Below are 25,471 nucleotides of genomic sequence, written 5' to 3' on the forward strand. Positions count from 1 at the left end.
AGCACTGTATAAAGTTGCTAGATAAGTGACATTACATGTTTTGAGATGGTAGAATTTCATTATGGAAGAATTAATGTATTGGAGAAGTTCTAGAATTAATCACAAATAAAATGGTTCATGCAGAGTGAGTATCACATACACAGTTTTCAGAGAGAAACAGCGAATGACATTACACGCTGCCTGCATGCTGTAGGATTATTTGAAAACAAACATTTGATTTTTTCAAAAAATCAGGTTTTCAAGACATCCATTCCTGCAATTTCTTTTTATCATGGCAAATGTAAGAAATAGTAGATAAGCTTCAAAATGATGAAAGAAAATGAAATTGAGATCTTTTCATGAATTGTTATTATTCAAGGAAAACAGCATCAATGCCAGGCAGCAAGTACCTGGAAAACAGAGGAAAACAGACAACAGAAAATCTGACTGACTCTTCTTCTTTTCCTTTTCTAAGGAGGCAAAGAATCTCAAATTTGCATCAATATTTGATTCTTGCTGGTTCTGTCTTATATCTTAACAAATATTCTTAGCTCCCTTTCAATAATCTTGCATGACAGAAGTTGTTACCGATGGATACCCTTGTATTTTATTGCATTGTTGCACCCCTCTCTGCAAATGTCATAGAGATGAAATGCTGGCATACAGTACTGTTAGTGCTGATGTTTTATTTTTGCCTTAAAAAGACCTGTAGTGCAACTTGAAATACAAGCTGAGTATTTCATAAGGAAAGAAGAGGAAAACTGGTTCAAGCACATTTGAGAAATATGTTAGAAACGAAATGACAGTATCTGTAACTGTCAGTTATCGATTTTAAATGATCGATAGTTTGAAGTTCACCAGAATAAGATTTTTAGCATTTGGTTTTGTAATGTTACTGAGAAAAAAGGGCAAAAACATACCAAGTCAGTTACCTAAATCAAAATACCATTCCTGTAAAATTGAAAAGTATTTAATGATGGTGGTATTGAAATTAGTTTACTGCTAATATTAAAATGCAGAATTAATTCAAATATTCTTGTAGAATTCAGTTTTCAATCAACTAACATATCCACAGCTTTGAATGTGGCAGAATAAAGAGCATAAATCCCAATTTGGAAAAAAAAGTCCTTTTAGCAAGGTCTAAAACAAAACTGTTTCTTGGTTCAGCAAAATAGTATAAAGTGAAGGTCTATCTAAACTTTTTTGAGAAAGGACAATAGATTACAGCAGGGCAGTACTTTATGCACTTTATCAACTAAGAATAGTTCATCACAATAGAAATTGCTCCAGGCCATATTTTGGCCAAAAAATTGCATTGCAAATTGCCTTAAACCCATTCATGAAAGTCACTTGAAAAGCAAGAACTTCAAATCTGAGATTCACAGAACAGTGTTATCAAGTTTACCAGTGTAACTCTTAAAAGAATAAACCACAATACAAGCAACAACCTTACGGAGTATTACAGTTACAGTGGATAGTTGCAATGAATTAACAGATGCTGCAATAATAGTGCGAGCAGCAGTGGGAGCGTGTTTCTGGGTGGACGGCAGAGGAAGAAAGGTCTGAAATCCTGGGCAGATTGGCAAAGAATGGTGCCGACAGTAGGCACACAGGCATTTTCTTTGTGTGGTGGGGTTGAGGGGGAAAGGTCTATTCTTAATAAATTTTACTTTTAATAATGAGGCTGGTTGAATTACTGAAATAGTCCCTATTAGTTTGGCAACCTGTAGCCTATTGAAACAATACTGGAAACAGTCAGCAGGGCAGGCATTATGTACGGAAAGAGAAATAGGAGCAGTTAAGGTTTGGGAGGAGCTCCATCATCACAAATTAAACCTTAACATAGAACGTTACAGCACAGTACAGTCCCTTCGGCCCACGACATTGTGCCGACATTTTATCCTGCTCTAATATCTACCTAACCCTTCCCTCCCACATAGCCCCCTATTTTTCTATCATTCATGTGTCTATCTAAAAGTCTCTTATATGTCCCTAATGTAGCTGCCCCCACAACCTCTGCCAGCAGTGCGTTCTACGCATATATATAAACCTTATCTCTGACATCCTCCAATCACCTTAAAATTATGTCCCCTCGTGTTAACCATTTTCGCCCTAGGAAAAAATCTCTGACTGTCCACTCAATCTATGCCTCTTATCATCTTGTACACCTCTATCAAGTCACTTCTCATCCTCCTCCTCTCCAAAGAGAAAAGCCCTAGCTACCCAACCTATCCTCATAAGACATGATCTCCAATCCAGTCAGCATCCTGGTAAATCTCCTCTGCACCCTCCCAAAAGCTTCCACATCCTTCCTATAATGACGTGACCAGAACTAAACATAATACTCTGTGTGGTCTAACCAGAGTTCTATAGAGCTGCAACATTACCTTGTGGCTCTTGAACTCAGTACTCTGACTAATGAAGACCAATACACCATACGCCTTCTTAACAACTCTATCAACCTGCGTGGCAACCTTGAGGGATCTATGGACTTGGACCCCAAGATCCCTCTGTTCCTCCACACTGCTAAGAGTCCTGCCATTAACCTTGTATTCTGCCTTCAAATTCGATCTTCCAAAGTGTATCACTTCACACTTTGCTGTGTTGAACTCTATCTGCCACTTCTCAGCCCAGGTCTGGATCCTATCAATGTCCTGTTGAAATCTACAACAACCTTCTACACTACAAACTACATGTCATCAGCAAACTTACTAACCCACCCTTCCACATCCTCATCCAAGTCATTTACAAAAATCACAAAGAGCAGGGGTCCCAGAACAGATCCCTGCGGAACACCACTGGTCACTGACCTCCAGACAAAATACGTTCCATCCACCACCACCCTCTGTCTTCTGTGGGTGAGCCAATTCTGAATCCACACAGCCAAGTTTCCCTGGATCCCATGCCTCCTGACTTCCTGAATGAGCCTTCCATGAGGAAACTTATCAAATGCCTTATTAAAATCCATATACACCACATCCACTGCTCTACCTTCATCAATATGCTTTGTTGCATCCTCAAAGAATTCAATCAGGCTTGTGACCTACTCCTCACAACGCCATGCTGACTATCCCTAATCAGCCTATGCTTCTCCAAATGCCCATAAATCCTGTCTCTAAGAATCTTCTCCAGTAATTTGCCCACAACTGAAGTAAGACTCACTGGCCTGTAATTCCCAGGGTTATCCCTACTCCCTTTCTTAAGCAAAGGAACAACATTTGCCACCCTCCAATCATCTGGCACTACTTCTGTAGCCAGTGAGGACATAAAGATCATTGCCAAAGGCGCAGCAACCTCTCCCCTTGCATCCCGTAATAACCTTGGATATATCTCATCCGGCCCTGGTGACTTATCTATCCTAATGTTTTTCAAAAGTTCCAGCACAGCCTCTTCTCTCACGTCGACATGCCCAAGCGTATCAGCCTGTAGTATGCCATCCTCACAAACGTCAAGGTCTCTCTCACTGGTGAATATTGAAGCAAAGTATTCATTAAGGACCTCCCCAACCTCTTCTGACTCCAGGCATGTTTCCTCTTTTGTCCATGATCAGTCCTACCCTCACTCTAGTCATCCTCCTCTTCTTCACATACGTGTAGAACACCTTGGGATTTTCCTTAATCCTACTCGCCAAGGCCTTCTCATGCCCCCTTCTAGCTCTCCTAAATCCATTCTTAAGCTGCATCCTGGCTACCTTGTAACTCTCCAGAGCCCTGTCTGATCCATGCTTTCTAAACCTTATAAACCTTCTAAGCTTCTTTCTTCCTCTTGACAAGATATTCTATGTCTCTTGCAAACCACGGTTCCTTCACTCTGCCATCCTTACCCTGCCCCAATGGGACAAACCTATCCAGAACCCCATGCAAGTATTCTTTAAACAGCCTCCACCTTTCTGCTGTGCACTTCCCCAAGAACATCTGTTCCCAATTTATGCTCCCAAGTTCCTGCCTAATCGCATCATAATTCTCCCTCCCCCAATTAAATACTTTCCCATATCGTCTGTACCTATCACTCTCCAAAACTACGGTAAAGGTCAAGGAGTTACTCTTTCCAGAGATGCCTCCTGGCCTGCAGAGTGTTTTCAGCATTTTCTTTTTCTATTTTCCTTCCAGCATCTGCATTTTTTTGATTTTCCGACTTTGTTTATCCATTAACACCACAGCAATGTAAACATCCACCACAAAGTAAAAGGAAGTGATTTGCTGAGTTTTTAAGTAAATCTCATCTTGTTGCGGAAATTAGAAATAAACGAATTTAAGGCATCTAGTTTAGTTAGGGACTGATTTATTCCTGTCTACCTTACTGCTGACCGTACAGGCTGTTATACAAGTTTTTACCCAGCTCACTCCTCCACAGAAACATTTGCAAGTGCTTTGTTGCCAAGAACTTTTGACTGGATTCACTGTTCAGTTCAGATAGTCCAAATGATGGCAGTAATAATGGTAGATATGACAGCGAAAGTAATATGCACTGTTTTGCTTTGTGACCCATTGTTAGATGGGAAAGGATTCTTGAGATTCAAGCGACAAGGATTCTTAACTTCCTGGTAGGGGATATCCTTTTCACTGGGTGGCAAATTCTTCAGATCCTCTTTGACCTGTTTAAAATAAATAATGTTGTTCAATGATCCATGTTATTTTTGAAGCTATCTAAAATGCACAAATACCTGCTGAATTTATCAGCTGAGTGTTTTTTCTTTCCCTTGCCAACCTTATCACTGAGGTATATTCCCTACAATGCCAACTGTCGTCTTCTCACCATTTTCTGGTAACACTGGGGCACAGCTTGCATTCAGTCCAACCTAGTCTCAAACCTGTACCTAGACTCTAACCTTTCTCGTTCTGAAAAGCTGATGTTTAAATCACACTCCAAGCATCAAGGCCACAGTATAGTCATAACAGACCATGACATTGTGAGGCACAACCTACTTCAGATAAGATGATAAAATTAAGACCATCTTCTTGTTCTGGTTGAAAAAAAAGATCCCATAGGATAATTCAGAGAGGTACCCTGGCCAACAGTTGTCCACAATCATGCCAAGAGAGGTGATCTGGTTACTTATGTCACTGATGTTGGTGGAAATGATGTAAATTGGCTGCTGCATTTGGTTATGTCACAACAATGAGAGCAATTGTGGGATCTTGAGGGCATGAAATAATGCAAATTCTTTTCTCTTTAAAGGACTCAGGCTCCAAACAACCCACTTCCTTTCCACCCATGATGCCTTAAAATCATAGTACATTTTTATAAATTATTGGTATCCTTTTGTGGATATGAAAATAAAGGATTTTAATGCAGGGAAGCGAAGCTCATCATTTTTGGGTGATTCGATATGAAGCATTCTGTCAGCACAGACGCTGAGTAAAGGTCGCCCTGCTCTTACACAATAATGCAACCCAACCCCAGCCTCAGAAGACCCAGGCTACAGCACTGATGAAGGATTTCCATCTCTCTTCTTTCGGACAGCAGAGTGGTGCATTAGGAGAGCCGTTGGCTCCCGGCTCCAGCCACTTAGATTCGATCCTGACCTCTGGTGCTGTGTTCACACTGTGACTTGCATGGATTACCTCTGAAAAGTCCAGTTTCCTTCCACATCCCAAAGATGTGGGGGGTTGGTAGGTTAATTTGCCACTGTAAATCACCGCTATTATGCAGATGAGTGGTAGAATCTAGTGGGCGTTTAAGAAAATGTGAGGAGAACAAATTGGGATTAGTGCACGTGGATCCTGATGGTCAGCGTGAACTGCTGCTCCATCCTCCCCCTTGCCTCTTTACACTGCTCATCTCCCCTTTACACTCTCAGCCTTGATGAAGATCTCGACCCAAAACATTGACTATCCCTTTGCATCTACAGATGCTGCTTGACCTGCCGAGTTTCTCCAGTAGCTTGATCTTTGCCAAATGCAGGAGAGTTAGCAGTAAGGCTTTCAGCTGCTCGTTTACACTTAAGAATCAGAAGAGCAAACTGCAATGTTTCAGTTTGTTAGCTACAGGAAATGCCAAGCTTTGCTCACTAGAGCTTTGCAGTTTCGACATTTACTAAAACTCAGCAACATTTTCTGTAAGTGTTTACCTGGAAATTTTGGCCTCAAAATATCTTGGCCATTAGCCCTCACAAACATTCGCATGTCTGAAGATTTCAGTTGTAATATTGGTTATTACAGATAAGAGGCATAGATCGAGTGGACACTCAGAGACTTTTTTCCAGTGCGACAATGGCTAACACAAGGGGACATAATTGTAAGGTGATTGGAGGAAGGTATAAGGGGGATGTCAGGGGTAAGGTTTTTTTTTACACAGTGGTGGGTGCGTGGAACGCACTGCCTGCAGAGGTTGTGTGGTGGATACATTAGCGACATTTAAGAGACTCTTAGACACATGAATGATAGAAAAATAGGGAGCTATATGGGAGGGAAAGGTTAGATAGACCTTGGAGCAGGATAAAATGTCGGCACAACATTGTGGGCCGAAGGGCCTGTACTGTGCTGTAGTGTTCTATGTTCTATTATGTTAGAATAATGAGGCATTAATTCTGAAAAATCCACCCTGAATCTCTAGCCACAAAGAAAATAAATGTTAAGGGATAATTGAGACAAATAGCATAGATAAACTTAAACAGCTTTGTCCTGATTACATTACATGAAATATTTATTTTTAAATGAACTAGCAGCATAATAAGGAACTAACATATTCATTGCAAAACCGGTTCACCATTTTTCCTGATTTCAAATATTTTAACCACTTAAATGACAAGCAATAATGCTGAACTCACCCTACTCCTCCTCGATAGATTTCAACACACAGTATGTCCTAGAGCAGGAGTAGGACACTTGGTTCCTTAGTTCAATATGACTATGGCTGCTCTGTTGTAACCTCAACACTGCATTCCTGCCCACCCCTGCATCCTTCATTCCCTTGCTTATCAAGAACCTCTGCCTTAAAAATATTCAAAGACTCTGTTTCCACTGTCCTTTGAGGAAGAGTCCCAAAGATTCAAGATCTTCTGAGAGAAAAAGTTTGCCTCATCTCTACAATAAGTGTTTGACTGCTTATTTTTAAACTGTGACCCCTAGCCTTTTCACAAGAATATACATCATCTCCATAGCCATCCTGTCAAGACATTTTTCAATCAAGCTACCTCTCACTGCACTAAATTCCATCAGATACAAGCCTAGTCTTTCCAAACTTGCTTCATAGGACAACTGATGAATTCCAGGTATTAGCCTGGTAAACCTTCACTTAACTGCTTTCAACACATTAACACCCTTCCTTTAATAAGAAAATCAATGCAGTGCATTGTACGCAAGTTGTGGTCTCACCAATGACTGAAGCATAACCTTCCTACTTTTGCATTTCATTCCCCTTGCAACTAATGAGATTTTTGTGTTAGCTTTCTGGTTTAGCACTGAATATGTTAGTTCTGCATTATGGTCAGCTTCTGATTCATTTAAAAGGATGGATTGCATGCAATATCCAGAGTAGTTATACAAACTTCTCCAACATGATAACACACATGTTTATGACGGTAATGGCCAACATATTTTAAGGTCAAGAGATTCCAAGAAAACACTTATAGGAAGTGCTGTTGTGAAGTTCATACAAACTCTGGAGCTGAACAATCTAAACAAATCAGCTGGTTAATGATAAAAATCACCATGGAACTGTGATGTGGCACAAATCCCAGAAAAAGAAGAAAATATTGTCAACCTCTTAATCTCAGAAAAACCTTGACATATTTCCTTCCCATATTTGGTTCTTCTCTCTTTCCCTGCTTGAATTCTGTGCCTGGGTCTGTCCGCCCTCATTGAAGACACCGCAAAGCACCGACCCAAACATCTTTAATGCAATATTTTTCTGACTTCTGTCCTTTGATATTTATAATATTACTCTCTGCCCCAGTCTTTGTTCATAGCTCAACTACGTGAACTGTAGCCATACTTTACACCTCATGCTGGAGTTTCCAATGTTTAAATAAAAAACATAGGGCTTTGTATAGTTAAATTTGAGATGAGGAAGCTCTTTGGATAAATGTTGCCAGAGCTAAATTAATCAAATAACATTTTTGAACCACAGATCTATTCTCTGTACTAAATGTAATGTTTTTGTCTGCTGAAACAGTTTCACATGTTATAATGCAATGGTTGGAGTGGACACTGTACACGAGTTCTTTGATAGTCCATTGCCTCCTCCTCCATTCAGTGCCTGCATTTCTGGATCATCATCAGACATGAAGTGGATTGTGACTGAAAAGGACCAAATAAAGGAAGAGAATAAGTTCTAGGTCTGCTGGGAAATACGAGAGGGATTGGGACTGATGAGACTGCTCCCCTGGCATGGAGTCAATGGGCGAATGAGCTTCCTTCTTTGTTATTGTCAGTAGAAGACATTTTTTTTCCTTGTATCTGCCCTTGCTGGAAGCACTGAAGCTATTTGCCTTCACAACATTCTACAATACCAAGTTCCACACTTAAACGATGCCATTTCCCCCATTTCTCTTTGGTTTTAATCCAAGATTTAATTTCTCAACACCATTTACTAAACAAAAGTATTCAAATAGCTTTAGTTTTGTGATTCGGTGCCAGATGAGAGGAAAGATATTTGCTCGAAAACTTTGCACGTGCCTTTAATTTTGAAAAAAGTGAGTGAGATCATTTGTCCTAAAACCTTCAGTACCTGCTTGGACCAATATTTACGGCTCATATTTACTGCCGACAGGAACTTATTTATTACCAGACCTGTCGGTCAACCATGTACTGAGAAAGTTACCTGCTGATTTTACACCATCACCTAGACTCAAGTTCATCAGGAACACATTTGAAATACCAGCAGGATATCTGCTGACTGTTGCATCAGGCGGCAACAACTCCCAACAGACAGCAGGGACAGATGGAGATTAGGACTCAGGAGAGAGACACCCCCCGCCATCCCCACCATTCACAAGCCCACCCCATGTGTTGCCTGCCCTCATTCCCCCAATCCCAACACTCTATTTGCCCCAAACCTGACTCCCCCAATACCCTTTGCTCTAAACCAGACCCCCTCCCAAATGAACTCCTCAAACTCAAACCCCCAAACTTTATCACCTAAACCTGACCACTGTCTCCCTACCCTGCCAAAACCCACAAACTTGATTCCCCATCCCCTGAACCTGACCCACACAAAACCAACCCCAACTGTCCCCCAAAACTGACCCCATGCAAACCTATACCCCAAAGCCCACCCCCTGATACCCCACTCCCTAAACCCAACCCTTAATAAACTGTTCTCCACACCCTTCCTAAATCCAACCTCCCAAACGAACCTCACCCAAAGTCAACCCCAACCTACTGTACCTCCAAACCCAAAGCCTGATCTCCAACAGCCTACCTCCTAAACCCAACCCCAAACTTCAGAACCCCTCCACCCTAATCACAGAGCAATAGACTTACCAAGCTGATTCCTTAGCCAGTCTCCCAACCATTCCCCCACACCCCGATGGTGCTCCTTGGCCACCCTTATCCCATCTTCATCAAAAACAGATGATACTTGGGTTGTGGGGAGAGGATTGTTCATGTTTATCCTTATAGTTCCAGTACTGTACCATTCTCCTTATTCCATGTGGTGTAAGCACACTTGCAAAGCACCCTCGTCCATCGCCCCCCCCCCCCCCCCCCAGTCTCTCACATGTATCCTTCTTACCTCTTCAACTCTGCGAAAAACACGGAGAAAGTTGTTTCGCAATACAGCTTTTAATTCTTTTTCCAACCAGTTCCGCTTCAGCAATTCCTCAATTAGTGCAGGATATTTTGACACATCTTCCAGACCTTGAGGAAATCTGTAATACACCACAGTGTCAGGAAATATTTGGCAATGTAACAAAAGAATTAACTGTTCAAGCTCTACTGCATACAGACCCAGAGGCGCCTTCATAGTCCCCCCCTATTCCAACCGACTCATATCCAGCGATCTTCTTGATGTGGTCGAAATGATCTGTAACAGCAGCAGCAAGTTGTAACATAGACCTTAATAAGAAGTTCAATACTCAAAATTTTATCCTCAATGAGGTTCAAAATTTGAGGAGCAAAATGCAATCTGCTGGAGGAACTCAGAGGGTCGAGCGGCATCTGTGCGGTGGGAGTTGGGGGAAGGAAATGTTGAAATTTGGGTCAAGACCTTGCAGTACCCCAGCAATTTGTTTTTTGCTCCAGATTCCAGCATCTTCAGTCTTTTGTATCTCAAAATTTAAGGATTTTGTTCAATATTATCAGAAGTTATTTTTTTTAATAAAATGTCATTTACTGAGTTTTTGAGGTTCAGATGTTTCATTGGCTTCTACTAATTTACATCTGCAGCATGTACAAACTGACATGGAGGTTGTCAGAAGCATGGTTGGATGCCATTAAACCCATTCCAGAAGCTGATTCTTCTAATGTAACTAAACACATTTCCTTGGCCTTTGCTTGTACCACATCCTTAAACATTCATCCCTTTAAAATATTTATCTAGTTTTCCTTGACTTTTACATCTAAATCTTAACAGGTACCATGACAAGGTTTTGAGATTCACATGTTGAAATGTCTAAATGTATTTCAGGCATGGTAGTGTGGCAGTTAGCATAACGCTATACAGCGCCAGTGACACAGGTTTAATTCTAGCCGCTGTCTGTAAGGAGTTTGTACATTCTCCCCGTGTCTGCATGGGTTTCCTCCGGGTGTCCCGGTTTCCTCCCACATTCCAAAGACGTACGGGTTAGCATGCCCACAACTTCCTATGTTGGTGCTGGAGGAGTGGCGACACTTGCAGGCTGCCCCCAGAACACTCTACGCAAAAGATGCATTTCACTGTGTTTTGATGCACGTGACTAATAAAGATATCTTTTCAGTGCTGTAGGACAGAAGCTCTCTGAATGCCAATTGCAATGACTCTGATTAAAGCTCGCTGCACATATATTGCAGTACTGTAGCAGTGCCAGTCACTTATGTAACCACTTATAAACTGTGTATCTCAACTTAGAGGTCACATGCCCTAGAACCACCTATGTGCATTCTCCTGAGATTTTTCACTCCAAATATGACATCCTCTTGACCAATGACTTTAATTCATATTCATTTTATAAATAAATTTTAAGTAAGAATTTAACAATGATTAAGGTGCTGTTCAGCTCTTTATCCTATGCTCTTAATTTTGAACTCAATGTAATTCCTTAAAACGGGGAAGGAGGACATTCGGCCCTTCACATCTATGCTGGCATTCTCATCTGTTGCATTCCCTGTAATCCATTTTTCTCTCTCTCTCACCGCTCCCACCACCCTACTGATTTTGCAGTTACCCACGTACACAAGGGATAATTTACAATAACCAATTAACCTGCTAAGCAGCACATATTTGCCACGTGGGAGGAAACCATATCACCCAGGGGAAGCCGTGCAGACACAGGGAGAACGTACAAATTCCTCACAGGCAGCACCTGAGGTCAGGATTATACCCAGGTCACTGGAACTGTGTGTCAGCAGCATGAGCTGCTGCACCAGTGCCATCCTGAGATCCAAGCACAGCTTTTCTCCACACTTCTCAACTGTTGGTAGGTCCAAAACATCTTGTTAATGGGCACATAGAAAATTATTTCATCAAAAGGTGTCATTGTTAATTTGGCTGAATAGCGAGACATCAAAACATGTATCCCTTCCAAGGGGAACAAGTTCTTCAATAAAGCACAACGGAAGGGCAAAGATGATGAAGTGCACAAGACAACTTCCTTATCCAAATATATCTGTACAAATCCTGTACCTGCAACTTGAGAAATGTTTGCCCACTCCTGACAGGCCACAAAACCAGGGTAAAAGTTCACCATCACCAAGCCTTCTTTCTCTCTCTGAAAAACAAAAGTAGATCAGAGCTACACTAATTGTGTATGTGTAGAAATTGGACCACATTCAACTTTAGAGCATCAGAACATGGTTGCATTTAGCACGAACAGATAATTGCACCCCCCTTAAAGGAAAATCATGAAATTGGACAAAATCCATTCTGAAGTAAGTTGACATGGATAACATCCAGAAACATGCCCTAAAATCGAAGCTGTTATTCCTGAACATGACCAAGCGCATTTAAACATAGCTGTCAACATTTTGCTGCACAGCAGTCTCCGAAGTGCGTCAGCCTTTAAAGGCATTCTCCCCATGGCAGCCAGAGGCACCAACACACACCACGGCTGCCCTGGCAGAGAGAGAAGTGAGAAACACTGCTGCATAGAGCAGTACCACAAGGAAAATCTCTCAATCTCACAGGATACGTCAAGGTGAGCTACACACCACAATAAATACTGCTCTCTTAAACATACACACACACACACACTTACTTTAAATTCAGTGAATAATCTGGTGTGGAACTATGATTGGTCTTAGTAATGATAATCGTAAAAACTATCACATTGACATAAAACCCATCCAATTCATTAATGGAGGCACAAGAGAGACTGCAGATGCTGGAAAACTGGAGCAACACACACACACAAAGTGCTGGAAGAACTCAGCAGGTTAGGCAGCAGATCCGGAGCAACATCAAGTCCTGACACAGGACCCAGCCCTGATGAAGGGCTTTGGCCCGAAACGTCAACTGTTCATTTCGCTCCAATAGGTGCTGCCTGACCTTCTGAGTTCCTCCAGCATTTTGTGCGTATGTGTTGCTCCAATTCATTAATGTCCTTCAGGGAAGGAAATCTACCATCCCTACAGCTAATCAGCTCTGGCCTGACCAAAGTGTGAGTCATGACCTATTCAATATTGTTGAAATTGGATTGCACCCAATTTTGGACCATCAGAACATTTAGCACGAACAGCTGTGTTCCCCTCAAAAAAAAATCATGAAATGGGACAAAACCCATTCTGAAGTACGTTGGGATGGCCTCATAAGCCACTGAGCAGTAGGTGGTTCACCAGCGTCTTCTTAAAGGGTAATTTGGGATGGACAATAAATGCTGGCTTTGCCAGCATCATCAGGTCTCAAAAAAAAAGAAATAAGATTTTAAAAAAAGAGATTCTGGTGCGTATTCAAGAACGTCAGTACATCTGTACAGATTCAGTGAGAGGGAGCAACCTTCCTCCAGCCAAACTGTAAATACAGAGCAGCTGATCATTTCAGTATGCAACCTCCTTCAGTTTTCTCTGCCCCTCATACCTCACTGTGACATATCGTTATGATCACCTAGTTGTGAAATGAAACACCAGGTTGTTAATTTGCCAGATGATGCAATGATTTTCCATTAAGGTATCATTGATTTGGCATCTTTATAAAGTATTCTGAATGCACTTGGACTGTCAAAATGCATCTTATTTGCAACAAATACGATAATTGTGCTGAGCGAAGTCACAAAGGTGTAGCAGCTGTTGGCATCACTGCATTTCCTGCCATGCCTCTCTAGACAGGTTAATAACGTCTGGCATTTCATCTGAACATACTCAAGCTAAACCTCGATTGAAACTAGACATTGAAAAATGCTATCTTCCTTCTTCTTAAAAATTATAGCTTAGCTCCAGCAGACCATACAAGTCAGAAATACTTTGACTCAGGCCACAGTGGTCACTTTGTTCTCCCAATGATTGGGCGTGACTCTCAATGAAAGTTGATTACTTTGTCATGATTCTTATCTCCCATTTGTTCTGCTCCCAAAATAGGAGGGTGGGACTTCAATGTGTGGTTGAGAAATGTGAGAGGTTGCTTTGCTGAAATGAAATAACCGCTCTATGTTGCCCATTCTCTAGGAACCACCCTTTATACAGGAGGACTGAAAGCATCAGGATTAGGTTGGATAGAATTAGTAAGAAATGATGGCTTGTGCAGGGAAGTGTAGCATCACCACATTGATCAGTCTCAAATGTTGTCAGCTTTTGTAGCTGATGTTACTCATTGAGCTCCATTGTGTATCTAAAAATGGTTCATTGTTGCAATGACTTAAAATGAATCTCAGCTGGAGTCTCATGAGGAATTACTCATGGCTGGCTGACTTGTAGACATTATTGGGCTTAAAATATTAGCCCCTCAAGGTGTCATTCAATACCAAACTGATCAATATGTTGTTATATGCATTATTCACAATTCCTGCGGCAACAACACTTAATTAAACTCTACTGATGTGGAGCAGAAGTCCAAAGGGTTCATGATCTTAACCAACGTTTAGACCTGGAGAGTGGAGCTAATCAGAGGAAGATGTACACTGTATAGAGGTCATTGTTGTTTTCGCAAGGTATCACTCATCAGGAAATACAGAGAAGTTGTTTCAAGCCATTTATGTAATGGAATTAGTGAATCATGCATTTAAGTATTAGTATTCAGTGCACTTGAACCTACACAGCAGGACATGAGGAACTTTATGTTTCATCTGGCTCTCCTGCTGATTACTCATTGCTCTGATTGCTTTGTGGACATAGCTTGGTTTTCCTCTGAGGAATTTTGTTTTGTAGGCTCCTTACATTAGTAACTTCCTTATTTCCTGTATGGCAAATGTCTGCCTCAGCTGGGAGATGAGGCTCTGGATACTGAGGAAGGATGTCCGCCTGGTATCTTTCTTTCTCCTGGTCCTCTCCAAGTGTGGCCCCACAGCCTAGCAGTGCTATCTTTGATTGGCAAGATTGTGCAGCACGCAGCCAATGATGAAGAACTCTGCGCATTTCATTGATGTGTACTACAGTGTGTACACAGACTTGTGCAGGCAATGAAGTCTTGCTGTTTTCCACTCCAGGCAATCATTGTATCTGTGTTCAGATGGTGTGGCTGGAGAGTACCCCAGTGTGAGGAGCCAACAAGGTTGTGGGTAGCCCTTGTACCCCAGGATCAATCCTTCCAGGCAGTGCTGGCGGCTGAAAATATGCAGCAGTACAGACTACCTCAGGATGAAGGAGTCATGTGTGCTTCCTGGAAACATCTCATTGACCAGTAGGAAATGCTTCTCATGATCCATAACCACTTGCACATTGGGGGAGTGGAAACCTCCCATGTTCTTAAAAAGCCCTGGGTTTTGAAGGGAAGCCCTTTGGCTACATAGGTGCCCTTGTAGGAAGCAACAATGTTGGGCAGTCTCACTGCCTGTGACGCTACCTGTTCGTCACTGAAGCCAAAGTAAGGATTTCTCCTCAGGTACAGATCTGGATGACCTCTCTGTTGCGACAGTGAGCAGCAAAATGGGAGACATGGCAATGAGCTACTGTGGTCTCTGTAAAGATCATGTGATGAGAAAGTTGAGAGTCAACATGGCCTTGAACTCCCAGACATGAGAGCATAGCCAAAGGTCTTCCTGCAGAATATCACAAATTTCAGTGATGACAGTCTTGGGGGACCTAAACCTGTAAACACATTGTTCTTCAGGGAGGTTCAGGTAGGGTGTGGTGGCTCTGAGGACCTTCTCACTGACATGCCTCCTGTCCTGAGGATCCAGACCCACCATGAACAGCCATTGTAATGGTGTGCTACCGGTAGCGTCACAACTGATGGAGTTGAGAATCGCAGCAAGTAAGTACTGGAAAAAAAACACTGACTTTAAGGTGTAGTACACTCTGCAGACTTCAGAAGGTGCATGAGTGCCTTTACTCAATTCTGTCACCTCTCCTGATGTCAGCAGAGTGTCCCTTTAAATAGCAAATAGAATAACAAAACTGTCCTCGTGAAACTTTTCAACAAAGTTACAGCTTTCGCCTCTAATTGGCAAGGGCAGAAATGGACGCTTTGCAAATGGTGACAAGTTTGGTGTGTGAACAAAACTTGGTACGTCAGGCGCACTAACTCAAATAGGTCACACAAGTGCCTGGCCCAATTCTTCTTCTGCCATAATTTCACATTGAAATGATCTCCAGTACAATCTGCTCCAGTTAAAGTTAAAATTGGACCACATGGCATCCAAAAATCAGATGCTGTGAGATCCATTTCTAGGCTCGGTGTCTCATTTGATTCTCATTTTTAAAGCTTCCTTTATTTTCCATCTCACCTTCAGAGTAGGAAGAGGCCATTTGGCTCCTCATGCTGTTCCACCATTCAATAAGATCAGAGCTGATCTTTTACCCCAGCATCACTTTCCTGTACTATTCCTGTATCCCTTGATTCCTATATTGAAGACTCTCTCAATACTTTCCTCAGTGTATCATTGGATGAGGCATGAAGACAGGCTCAGGTTTCTTCCCTTATTTTGCAGCATCTATCAGCCTCCATTTGAAAGCTTCCCTGTGTTAACACATCTATGGTTGGGACCTTGTTCTAAGGGGAAATGACAAGCGAAGAAATACATCTATTCCTTCTTGGGCACGGCAATGTTTAAAGAGTAATACACTGCAACACTGGGTCACTCAACATTGACACACACTTATAAACAAAGATATATAGATGGCTTAATTCTAATAGCCAAACCTACTGAAGTAAAATATCATAAAATCCTACAGCGATCAATAGTGGTGCAGCAGGTAGTGCAGTTGTTTCACAACTCCAGTGACTCAGATTCAATCCCGACTTCCAGTGCCATCTGTGTGCAGTTTGCACATTGCGACCGCACAGATTTTCCTCCTATATCCAAACAATGTGCCAACTGGTAGGTAAGTTGGCCACTGTAAATTACCCAGAGTGTGGATGGGTAGTAGGAGAATCAGGAGTAGTTGATGAGCACCTGAGACATAATTGGTTACAAGGAAATAAATAGGAGTGCGGGATTGACGGGATGATTCTGAGAGCTGATGTAGATCCAACCGGCCAAATGGCTTCTTCCAATGTCATTAGGAAATATGGAATATGAAATCTGGGAAGTGCCAATGCTGTATTGGTGACTATGTTACAAAGGTAGAGCAGGAAACACACGAGGGAATTTCCCAACTTATAGCACTGAGCCTTTCCTCTGATCATTTCTCCGGTGAAAATCCAATGCCATAAGGCTACATTATACATTGTAATTTTATATGGTCTCTAAGGAATTGGCAAAGAAGTTCTTGGTAGAGTTGAGTTAAAAGCACTTACAATCAAGTGAAGAAGTTTATCTGGAACATTCCTGGGATGTTTGCAGATAGCATAGGCTGATGAATGACTGAATATGACCGGAGCCTTGGAGATCCTTAGGACCACTTCTGCCGTGTCAGTGGCAGTGTGTGACAGATCTATTATCATCCCCAGCCGATTCATCTCAAAAACAACCTCCTGGAAATTCAATGAGAAATTCAACATTGTGATTACATATGTTTTTACTGGACCTTAGACTTACTGAACATAAACAGACTTAGCAGAGTAGTTCTTGAGAACTGTGCAACAGCCAGTGAATTGGAGCTGCACACAGACTAATGTACAGCAAACAAAATCGACGTACTCAGAAAACAGTCTGCTTAATGAGCAGAGGAAACAGAAACCACAGTAACCTCTCCAAAACAGGAGATTATATTTCCCAGAAAAAAAATGCAGAGACTGGATAGAATCATAGAATTGTACAGCATGGAAACAGGCCATTTGGCTGAACTCATCCACACCAACCAGTAGGCACCCTTTCATATTGACCCCATTACTCAGCACCCGGTCCAGAGCCCTCTATGCCAAGGCATCTTAAGTGTTCATCTAGACACTTCTTATATGCTTATTTAGCATATAAGAAGTATCTAGATGAACTAGAAGACTTGGCTTTCTCCTCATAACTGAACTGCTCCATCCCAGGCAACATCCCACTGAATCTCCTTTGAACCCTCTCCAGCGCTATCACATCCTTCCTATACCTTGGTGAACAGAACTGCACGCAGTACTCCAGCTGAGGCTTGACCAACATTTTATAAAGTTGAAGCATAACTTTATTCACGGCACACATTCTTGGGGAACCTAAACCTGTGAATACATTGTTCTTCAGGGAGGTCCAGGTAGAGTATAGAGGCTCTGAGCACTTTCTTACTTTGCATTCTCACATAAAGTCAACCTATTATTTATAGCAGTATACTCACCAAAGTTTATTGACAGGAATTATCAACTCATTTCTATGCTGCCTGCCTAAATGTGTAAATGTGCAAATGTGCAGAATTTAAAGCTGTCTTTTAAGCTCATTAAAATGAACTTTGTCAGTCAATGCTAAGCATTGAAACAAGCATTAGCAAACATTTCTTCTCTACAATGATCACTTCTAAACGAAAACCACATGTAGTAACCACTACAACACAACCAAATTTGGCTCCATCCTAACTTCACAAAAATGCTCCTTAAAGTTGCAGAATGACAGTTTTATACGTGCCCTACAAATTACACTTAAACTTGGTTGAGTAATATTGTCAAATGGTGTGAGCTTGCACTGTGAGCTTATTCCTGCTGAGGCTGAGACTAACCCTATAGCTATTAGACCAAGAACATGTTCATTATAACAGATAACCTATACTGACTCCTGAGAAATTGATTGCCGTGTTTCCTACATTACAACAGTGATTATGCATCAGAGTTACTTCAAAGTTGTCTTCCAGGACAGAGATTGTGAAAGGTGCCATGTAATTGCAAGTCTTTCTTTTCTTTCTTACTCTACCATGTCATCTGCTTCCTATTAGTACATCAAAGGTTGATTCTCTCCATGCAGCAGTAGTGGCATATTTTCAGTGGCTCAAGAGTCCCCACCATTTCTTCCTTGAACTCTTGTGTGCCAGCCAGCTCCCCGGGTTCTGTCTAACTTAAATATTTATGGGATTCAGTAGAGGCCGTTAACTACTGTGGTCCACAGTTTTGCACCTAGAACTATATTGCTGCTGGCAACCACTGTTAATTAGAATGCAGGAAAATAAGGAGGAAATGGTTGTTATATTGATGATACTTCATAATGTCAGTCCAAGACACCACACTGACAGAGGAAGGAAATATGTTGATTATCATCTGGGGTACAGTTGGGTGTGGGAATGGAATACTAGGACAAACAAAGCCTGAACATTTTTCCCATCTTCAATTTTACAATTATATTAAAATATAACAAATGGAACAATGCCAATAGTGCAGAATTGTAGTTAGTAACAATGCAACAGTATTTGCTCCTGACTTTGAAGAAAGCTCCCCACAAAATCCAGCCATCTCTGTAATGACAGCTTCCTCTTTTCTGATGTCTGATATTGCTGGGTATTGGTTCAAGCAGATTCCTGGGGCCCAGCAGTGTAACATCGCAGAGCTATCTGAACACTAGAGATACCATAACAACAAAGAGGGTCATTTTTAACCAACATTTTAAACATGCAACATGTGTGTGTGAATAAGGCAGAAGTTGCAATGTCATTACCATTTTAATGAGATTATTTTTAAATATCTTGGATTTTGAAATATTTATGAGAGTGAATTACAATCAAGTTATATAAAATCCATTGTTTTTCAGGCCCAGTAGTTTTCTAAAGTGTAACTATGGCTTAAATAGGCCATTACAAACTCACATTGACCCAGTGTCATGAAGGTTTATCCATCTCTCTGGTGAGAATCTCCCATTTTCCAACATCTATTGTTAAGCTTACAGGGCATACTGTTGTGGAATGAGTTCCTAAAGCATTTCCACATTCCTGTCTGATGTTCTGCCTAACCCATAAGCGGAATGTGCTTGTCCAGGAAAACAGGTTAGGATTAGGGTGCAAGTAACAAGCAAGTTTCTTGGGTTCAACATCATCAGCTTCTTCATAAGTGGGCCCGATGCCACCAATAATCAACCCCTTCTAACCAAGTCCTGTTCAACTGAGGATGGTATTAGCATGACTGAGGAAATGCAGTCCTCAGAGCATCAGTACACTGTCCTGTGAGCTAGTGAAAAATGACCTTGCTCCAAAAATGTACTTGGTATTATACTACATTTCTGATTTTGTTCCTCATGACTAGTCAGTGGGTGAGGGATTAAATTCTCAAAGTATAGCCCATCAGATCAATTCAAGTGGATTAACTGCAGAGCAACTTTCATGATGGCAAGCCTTCAACTTGTTCATGTGACCAGAACCTGCATTTTAGTTAGAAGGGGATGATTATTGGTGGCATAGGACTGACTTATGGAGAAGCTGATGATGTCTGGAAGCTGTATTCAGAATATTCAGAATCAATATTTGGAAACTGATGACCTACTGAATATTGAAAGGCCTGGATAGAGTGGATGTGTGTAGGATGTTTCCAGCAGTGGGAGAGTCCAGGACCAGAGGGCACAGCCTCAGAATAGAAGGATCTCCCTTTAGAACAGAGATGAGGAGGGATTTCTTTAGCCAGAGAGTGGTGAATCTGTGGAATTCATTGCCACAGACGGCTGTGGAGGCCAAGTCATTGGGTATATTTAAAACAGAAGCTGATAGGTTCTTGATTAGTAAGGGCATCAAAGGTTACGGGGAGAAGGCAGAAGAATGGGGTTGAGAGGGAAAAATAAATCAGCCATGATCAAATGGCAGAGCAGACTCGATGGACCAAATAGCCTAATTCTGCTCCTACGTCTTATGATCATGTTGAATCCAAGAAAATGTCAAACATTAAAATCTAAACAATGATACTCCGTCACTAAGTTCTTGATGAATGTCAGGAGGAAACCAGATGTTTCACCATCAAGTCAGCACAACTATTGGTTCATTAAAAGCATAAGTGACACTCAACCAATCTCCAAACACAACTGGACAGAAGTCAAAAGGAATTGACCTGGGCAAGGAGCCGATTGTACCATAAACAAAAAACAATTCTCTGAGAAGATGGCTATTTCCCTAATATGTTCAAAGTCCCCTTGAAAAAGTGCGACAATCCAGCTGACCTGTAGCCCATGACTGCTCAAAGTGGAGAAGGAGCACAGGTTGGTCCTGAGAGCATTAAATTGGGAACACAGAGAAGCTCAGCATAAACAGCAGAAGATGCACATAGTCTCCCAACTGCCCACTTGGCTGCCTCACCAAGAACCCCCTGACCCATCAGTGGTAGAGGTTGAGGGTTCCACATTGGGCTCGTTTGTCACCTCAGATCCATGAAACTGGAGTGGAAGCAGCTCATCCTCTATCCCAATGCAGGAAGATGACTTTCCTGACACAAGTACTTCATATCTGTGGATAGTTACATGTGAATCTTAAGATGATTTTTATTGTGCTCAAGATGGGCACTCATCAGAAAATTGTTTCTTTAATGGAATTTAATAACGCCTTCTACTGTTGTTGTTTAAACTGATTTTGTCCAACCTTCTTTTCAAGTGAATGCCACTTTATTTGCCTGTTTTAGAACATAGGACAGTACAGCACAGCACAAGAACAGGCCCTTCAGCCCACGATGTCTGTGCTGAACACAATGCCAAATTAAACTAAATCTCTTCTGCCTGCACATGATCCATATCCCTCTATTCCCTGCATATTCATTTGTCTATCTAAAAGCCTCTTAAATGCCACTGTCGTATCTGCTTCCATCTTTATTCCTGGCAGCCCGTTCCAAGCACCTACCACTCTTTGTGTAAAAAAAACTTGCCCTGCACATCTCCTTTAAACATTCCCCCACTCACCTTAAATGCATGTCCTCAAGTACTTGATATTTCTACCCTGCAAGAAAGATTCTGACTATCTACCCTATCTATGTCTCTCATAATTTTATAAACTTCTATCAAGAAGTTTCATTTTCATGCTGCTGTAAACATATCTTGTACTACACTGTACACCAAGTACAACACATATAATGCGTGAGCTCAATAACAAGAATGTAGCTGTGGTGGAATAGTGAGTAATTAATTGTGGCATTAAATGTTCTGTTCTTTATAATGTCACAAAATGCACAGGAAGTACGCACGATGTATAGATTGCTCATAACAGATAATGAAGTAAGTTGAGAAACGAAATGTGACATTGCGTTACCTACCATTAACCCTATCGTAGTTAGATATTTACCATAACAGATCTTATTGTTGGAAGCTGAAGAAAGACCATCAGGATAGAAGTTTATTGAATTCAATAGAACGAACTTCTGGAAACTGGGTACAACAGAGATCCCCGAGTCATTTGACCATTTTGCGCATACAGCCAATAATGGATTTTTACCCTGATGTTTCTTAGAGGAGCAATTCATCTTTGAATATCATATTCATGGGAAATGCAAGTTACTGTTTCAAATTATTGTAACCATTCTCTCAGATCGTCCATTTTCCAATTTCAGTAATTATGGGCCATGCTGAGTTTCAAATACAAAGGGTGGGGGCAAAGACAAAGGATTCAAAATCAGAAATTCTGAGTCAGTACCAAGTACATTTTTATGACAGACTATCTCTGTGGACTTCCCAGTTTGTCAGAGACCAGTAAACGACTTTATACTGCACTTTTTGAGGACTCAAGCTTATGTGATATATTCTCCTGTAAGGAGGTAATTCTAAAAGCTTTACTGGACTGAACAGAGTCACTGTGCATTCACAGCTTTGTCACAAAAGGAGCAATATAAATCAACCTTGGTTGCTTCAGGGATACCTTAAGAGGGAGAAAATAGGTTATAAACTGAAGAGGAAGGAAAAGGCTGGAACACTAGATATTGTAAATCTATTCGAATTAGACGATCAGTAAAATGGAAGCAATTGATTATCCCAGTTACGAAGTAATATTTTGAGGCTTGGGGATTACAGTTAAACTGCAGCCACTTTGCTTTAGGTGAAAAAACTAATCAGCAACATTAAACCTTTCATTCACAGCAATGTTATTAACAGGACAGGAAGTACACAGGATGCATGAGTTGCTAATAGTACACAATGGAAGATGAAATGTGGAAGGTGACATTCAATATTACATTACTGTTTAAAACATTGTTGCTGTTGGGCATTTGTGGTTATAAACAAGCCACGAAAATGGTTTGTTAGGAGCCAGAAAAATGCCGAAGGCTTATTGACAAATAGTTCTGTACTCCAAGCTTGGTTAGTGCCTGCAAGCAATGTTATTATTCTTAATCAAGAAACACTTTAACTTCACTTACCATGGATATAGATTTCTGGACAGCTACATTACAATTATACAGAAATAGTGTCTGTTTACATTAATTACCTTTCAGTATAATTGGTTATGAGTGCAAGTAACACTGATCATATTCAGATTGGGGCTAAAATGTCCAAGAGCCATTGATCCTGCATGATGATATGCATTAATATTTGAAGTCTTTCTGTTGCACTCATTCATAACTCATTATTCCTTAAAATTTATATTAAACTGCTGAAAATTACACAAGCAGCAAACCCTAGGACTCATCATTAATCCAGCTGTTTACTCTGTTCCATTCTTTCACTTCCTTGGAAGATTCACTCTATGTATCCAGCATTTCGAGGCTCCCTGAGTGGTAAAAGTTAAATGTCACAACTCCCTGGGGCCATGATGAAGAGGAGTTGGCAAAAGGTGGCCACAGAGCTATTCCCCTGAAGTAACTCAGGCGGAAGTAGAGATAGATCATCCACTCGGCACTCTATCGGAACACGGTTGCAAATGCTCCAGCCTGGTTTGTAGCTGGTCCCTGCCATTGATAAGGATGGTATCGTTTTTGAACTCTCCTCCTCCCATTAACTGACTGATTGTTCACCACCAGGTGTTACATTACCATTTCCTTACTAATAGGTTCCAGCATTCCCTACAGCTGATGTCAGGCCAATGAGTCAGTAGTTTCCACATCTCTTTCTATCTTTCTCTCTCTCAACCTTGCGATGCAGATCTGCAGGTCCTGGGGATTTATTGGATTTCAGTCCCATTAATTGCCCCATTTTTTTTTTAACTAATGCTCATTTCTTTCAGTTGCTCAGTCAGTCCGGAACTGTTGTTCTCCACTATTTCCAGGAGGCTTTTTATATCTACTTCCACAAACACAGACACAAAATATTTTTGTTTATCCTCCAGCTTTGAATCTACACTCCTATTTTAACTTTGACTTGTCCACAACTAGGCTTAAGCTAACAGAATTATGACTGATCTCACAAAAATATCTTCTCACTAATACTCCTACCTACCAGTTTCAATTCCTGAAAATAAATCCAGAACTTCCCCTTTTCTTTGCAGTGCTAGCTACATATGGTCTAAAACAAAAATCTCCTGAATACAGTTCAGTACTTTTATGTCTTCAATGCATTTTACACTCACTTTATCATAGTTGTTATTAGGATAAGTGAAATCCTCCACTATTACTTGTCAGAAACGTGCTCTTTTATTTCCCTCTTGCTGTTTGTAGGTCTATAGTGTGATTGCCTTTTGTCTGTTCCTTCCTTCGAACCATAAAAATTCATTTGATAACTCTTCTTATATATCATTTCCTCTTACATGCAAGTGTTTCTTTAAACAGCTTTACTAGCCCTCCTGTTCTTTTACTCTACCTATCTTATATGAAAACAGTGCAACCAACCAAGAGCACGGAGATGCCAGTTCTGTTCCTCTGTAAGCTTTGTTTCATTAATCTGTTGTTCACCAGAATTGAGCACCACATTAAAATTGTCCAATTGTAGTGACCAATAATTTCTGTGAAGCCTAACTTTTTCCCACTAATGGTTTAAGCAACCTTCTCCTGAGAAAATGTCACTTTGTGTTTGCCTCACCTGTCTAAAGGACAACGTGAGCTGGTATGCACCATGACCGGAGGTACCCAGTCCAATTTCCTGTTTTGGAAAATTCTCTCCAAAAAAGTGGTGTTTTCATGTTCCACTCTGAAAAATGTCATCTGCATGTTCCTTTCTGAAAAAATTGATTGTTCATTATGTAATACTGAAAATCGCAAGTCAATATATTTTTTGTTACTTTTCAGCCAGTATTTGAAGAGTTTAAAATATTTTAAATAAAGTCAGAGATACGGAAGTTTGAATTAATTAAAGAGCTTGCAATATTGTTATGACATAAACAGAGTTGAGTTCTGTTTTATATTCTAAAATATCTTATTATAAAAAGAGTTGAGATTATTAAAGAAAGGAAGCAACTTTCTTCTGTGAATATTTGTTCTAAAATTAAACTAAATTGCTACTTTTAGCCTGGAGTGAGGAACCCACTAATGTGATGTATTATAAAATCAGGAGTGTAACCTGTACTACGTTCAGTATAATCCCGAGGTATCAGGATGAACTGTTAACACTGGTGCACATCAATGTAAGTCAAATCATGCACAGTCTGGACTGCTTTTCATTGAGAAGACTAAGCTGCCTTTTGTGGCAAGTACCAGCACAAGCAGGAGATTTGGCATAGGTATATGGGTGAGAAAAAATATCAACAGTGCCAACACAGGAAGGCTCTTCACAAGAGTGAGTTGGGTGGTACGAGTAAATGGCAGCAACATGCACTCTGACTGGCAAAGGAAGACTGAATAGTTTGAAGTATCAGAAACAGATGATCCAGCCCATCATCCTGTGCTCTATAATTTTATCAAAATGTCATCTAACCTCAATTTTAAAAGTAGAAAAAAGTTGACTCTAAAGTTCATCAGAATAAGGAGGACATAGCACAAGATGGGTTGGTATTGCTAACCAGTGATAAAGTGTTTATTGAACCTTCACATGCACAGAGCAGAAGTATTAGTCAGGAAATTACAAGAAAAATAAAATGGTCAAAATATTCAGGGCTACTAA

General features: G+C 40.9%; 1 protein-coding gene across 3 annotated transcripts in view; it reads right to left on the reverse strand.

The window, feature by feature from the left end:
• Nucleotides 1–497: 497 nt before the first annotated feature.
• The window catches only part of dpep2 (dipeptidase 2), a 53,365-nt gene continuing 28,391 nt past the window's right edge, over nucleotides 498–25,471 (reverse strand). For 2 of the 3 annotated variants that reach the window (XM_052028718.1, XM_052028717.1), the window contains 5 exons: nucleotides 16,945–17,121; nucleotides 11,743–11,827; nucleotides 9,870–9,945; nucleotides 9,655–9,790; nucleotides 498–4,573 (listed from right to left, as the gene is read on the reverse strand). In XM_052028718.1, coding sequence (XP_051884678.1) covers nucleotides 4,388–4,573; nucleotides 9,655–9,790; nucleotides 9,870–9,945; nucleotides 11,743–11,827; nucleotides 16,945–17,121 — 660 coding nt within the window. In that variant the 3' untranslated portion in view covers nucleotides 498–4,387. The remainder of the gene's footprint in view (nucleotides 4,574–9,654; nucleotides 9,791–9,869; nucleotides 9,946–11,742; nucleotides 11,828–16,944; nucleotides 17,122–25,471) is intronic. The other variant, XM_052028719.1, reaches the window with a different exon arrangement.

The sequence above is a fragment of the Pristis pectinata genome, chromosome 13 (assembly GCF_009764475.1).
Source record: "Pristis pectinata isolate sPriPec2 chromosome 13, sPriPec2.1.pri, whole genome shotgun sequence".
In the NCBI taxonomy this organism is placed as follows: domain Eukaryota; kingdom Metazoa; phylum Chordata; class Chondrichthyes; order Rhinopristiformes; family Pristidae; genus Pristis; species Pristis pectinata.